The sequence below is a fragment of the Saprolegnia parasitica genome (assembly GCF_000151545.1).
Source record: "Saprolegnia parasitica CBS 223.65 unplaced genomic scaffold supercont2.648, whole genome shotgun sequence".
NCBI lineage: Eukaryota > Oomycota > Saprolegniomycetes > Saprolegniales > Saprolegniaceae > Saprolegnia > Saprolegnia parasitica.
Window position 1 is genome coordinate 1 of NW_012157042.1, and position 2,573 is coordinate 2,573.

At 54.3% G+C, this 2,573-nt stretch overlaps 1 protein-coding gene across 1 annotated transcript; it reads left to right on the forward strand.

The window, feature by feature from the left end:
* Positions 1-7: 7 nt before the first annotated feature.
* SPRG_17307 (hypothetical protein) lies at positions 8-477 on the forward strand (the record flags this gene model as incomplete). Its single annotated transcript, XM_012356932.1, has 1 exon — positions 8-477. The coding sequence occupies one exon, from the start codon at positions 8-10 to the stop codon at positions 422-424; it is 417 nt and encodes a 138-aa protein (XP_012212322.1). The 3' UTR covers positions 425-477.
* Positions 478-2,573: the final 2,096 nt, after the last annotated feature.

Sequence of the window (2,573 nt, forward strand, 5' to 3'; positions counted from 1 at the left end):
CAACCAGATGATCGCGGTCGCCTCCGTCATGCTGCACGTTGGCATCTCGATGCGCAGCCAGAACGTCGTCTTTGCCGCCAACCAAGACTCGAGCGTGAGCTTCCGGCCGCCGAGCCCGTCGTTCAACGCGCTCGCGAGCGACCAAGGCGCGCTCTGGACCTTTGACCACGTGCAGAACACCATCAAGTCGGAGCTCACGGGCCTCTGTCTCGACGCGTATCGCGGCTCCAACGGCGCGCCCGTCCACACCTACTCGTGCAGTCTCTCCAACGGCAACCAGCAGTGGCAGTACGACCCGTCGAGCAAGGCCATCAAGCACATGATCCACAAAGGCTTCTGCCTCGACATGGACCTCGGGTCCAAGAAGGCGCAGCTGTGGCAGTGCAGCGGCGGCGCGTCCCAGCAATTTGGCTATGAAAAGTAAACGATCGCTTGCGTCGCATTTTTAAACTATCTAATTTGAGCTCTAATTTGAACCAAGTTTTTGTCTGTTTGAACCGAGGTTAGGTATGCTTGAACGGAGGTCATAACATGTGAGACCGTGCTGACGGTCGTCGATGGACAAGTTGTGCACAGCACGACGGTTTCCGGTTACAGGTCGTCGACGACACGAAGAATTGATGCGGACAAAAGAGGGTCATGCGTGACAAAAAAGGGTCTTAGAGTTTCGGCGAGTTGCAGCGCTCAGAGTGCCATGCGATGAACGACGTGTGAAGCCAACGCTGCACTGAAATGCCCGAGGCGAAACCTTGTTTATGACGCGTACGAGTCACACTGTAGTGGTGGTTTCGAGGCGATCGCACGAGTCATCGCTGGATAACAAAGGCGTCTGAGCCGCCCAGGTTGGCCTTTCAGAATAAAAAACGATGAAGCACTTGTGTTACGCGGTTGAATGTCGTCTCGCGATCGCGATAAAAAGTGGGCTTTGCGTAATGGTTTTTGAAAGACACACAACGAGCTGCGCAACGCGCCAACGCGTGGACGCATTCGTTCTCCGGAAAACTGGGCGACTGCAGTATCAGTTGTGAAAATTAGCTCCACCACGATAGTATTAGATCTGGTGGCTGGACCATGCAGCCGTCCAAAACTGTGGAGAAGAGCTACGACGATGCCTCAGATCAAGGACCACGAGTATGTTGGTTGCCTTTGTTGAGATGGACACAAGACCCAACAAGACCAGCGATGCTACAGGAAGCACACACCTGAGCGATGTCATCGAATGAATGACAATAGTGGTACAACTTCTGTTTCAATATGCAGTACGGTACCACCGATACCTCAGCGCGATACAGTACCGTACATGCTTTCCCATTCCGTTTTGCTAGCCGGAAGTTCCGGCTAGCAAACTGGATGGCCCCTGGGTGCGTTCTCGCGAAGTTGCTAGAAGCGGGTGGAAAGAAGACACTAGGCTGGGGCGTGGTGGCACTGTCAGGCCGTCGTTGTTTCCAGCGGCGGCGGCATCTCGATCGCGGCACAGTGCCATCGACGCATACCAGTGTAGCAGCGTCACCTTGCCAGTGAGACTCCTTAGCCACGAAGACGACGCCAACGCCAGCAATCTGTCTCGTCCGTCACTGGATTTGAAGTCACCGATCGAACGAATGCCATGCATCAATCACACGTTCACAAAAAGCTTGGAGAACACCATGACGGTGCACGGACATTTCCTCTTCAGTGGGGTCATCCACACTGAAGAGAGCCTGTGGTGTCGCCGTGGACCAACCCTCGCCAACACTACGCACGCCGGACCTTCATCGGAAGCAACGCAAGCTCGAAATTTGCTCTTCGTGTGACCAACACGCGCCGCCGCTCGAGTTGGACCAAGGATTACGTACCGCGGTTGAAAGACATGCGCTGCCAAGGTATCGCATCGGCATGTGCTGAATCTCTACTACTCGCTCGTTTGCGTTACATATATTACATTGGAACCCCACGTGGATGAGCGAGCGTTTTACCACGGACTGCTGGTCAAAACTTTTGACCAGCAGTCTACACCTCCATGGCTTGCAACTCCGAGTCAGCTCGCGTTTCGACTGGTTTTCGTTTCCAACTATTGCAAGTTTGTCTTGGATTTAGACAAGCAGAGAACGTAGTCTCATGCACAACGCATAGCATCACGGTCGGACAGAGACTGCGCGGCGGACTTCGATGTACCTGCGATTGTCGGACTGGTCTCGCTGATCCATCAAGCGTCGTAGGCGATCTCCCACGCGATGGTCAATGATATCCAAGACCACATTGGTGTCGCACAACCTAGGACCCTCGTGTCGTGCGAGAGACAGCGGCGACGGACTCCAAATTTTTGGAAAATTGGTTACGTTTCCACGGTGGAATGGCGGGGGTGCAGGGAGTCGGGCTCATTGGTCAGATTTGAATTTGCCCGCGTTGGCACCTACCACAGAACTACCAAGAACTAGTACACCACACGTACTCTCACCATGACCTCGACGACAACACCCATCGTCTGCCTCTTCCAGGGCTGCGACGCGCTCGTGGACGGCGAGAGTCAAAAGTGCGCCTTTCACCGCAACCGTAAAAAGTGCTCGGTCGACTTTTTGCTCCAACCAAGTGTA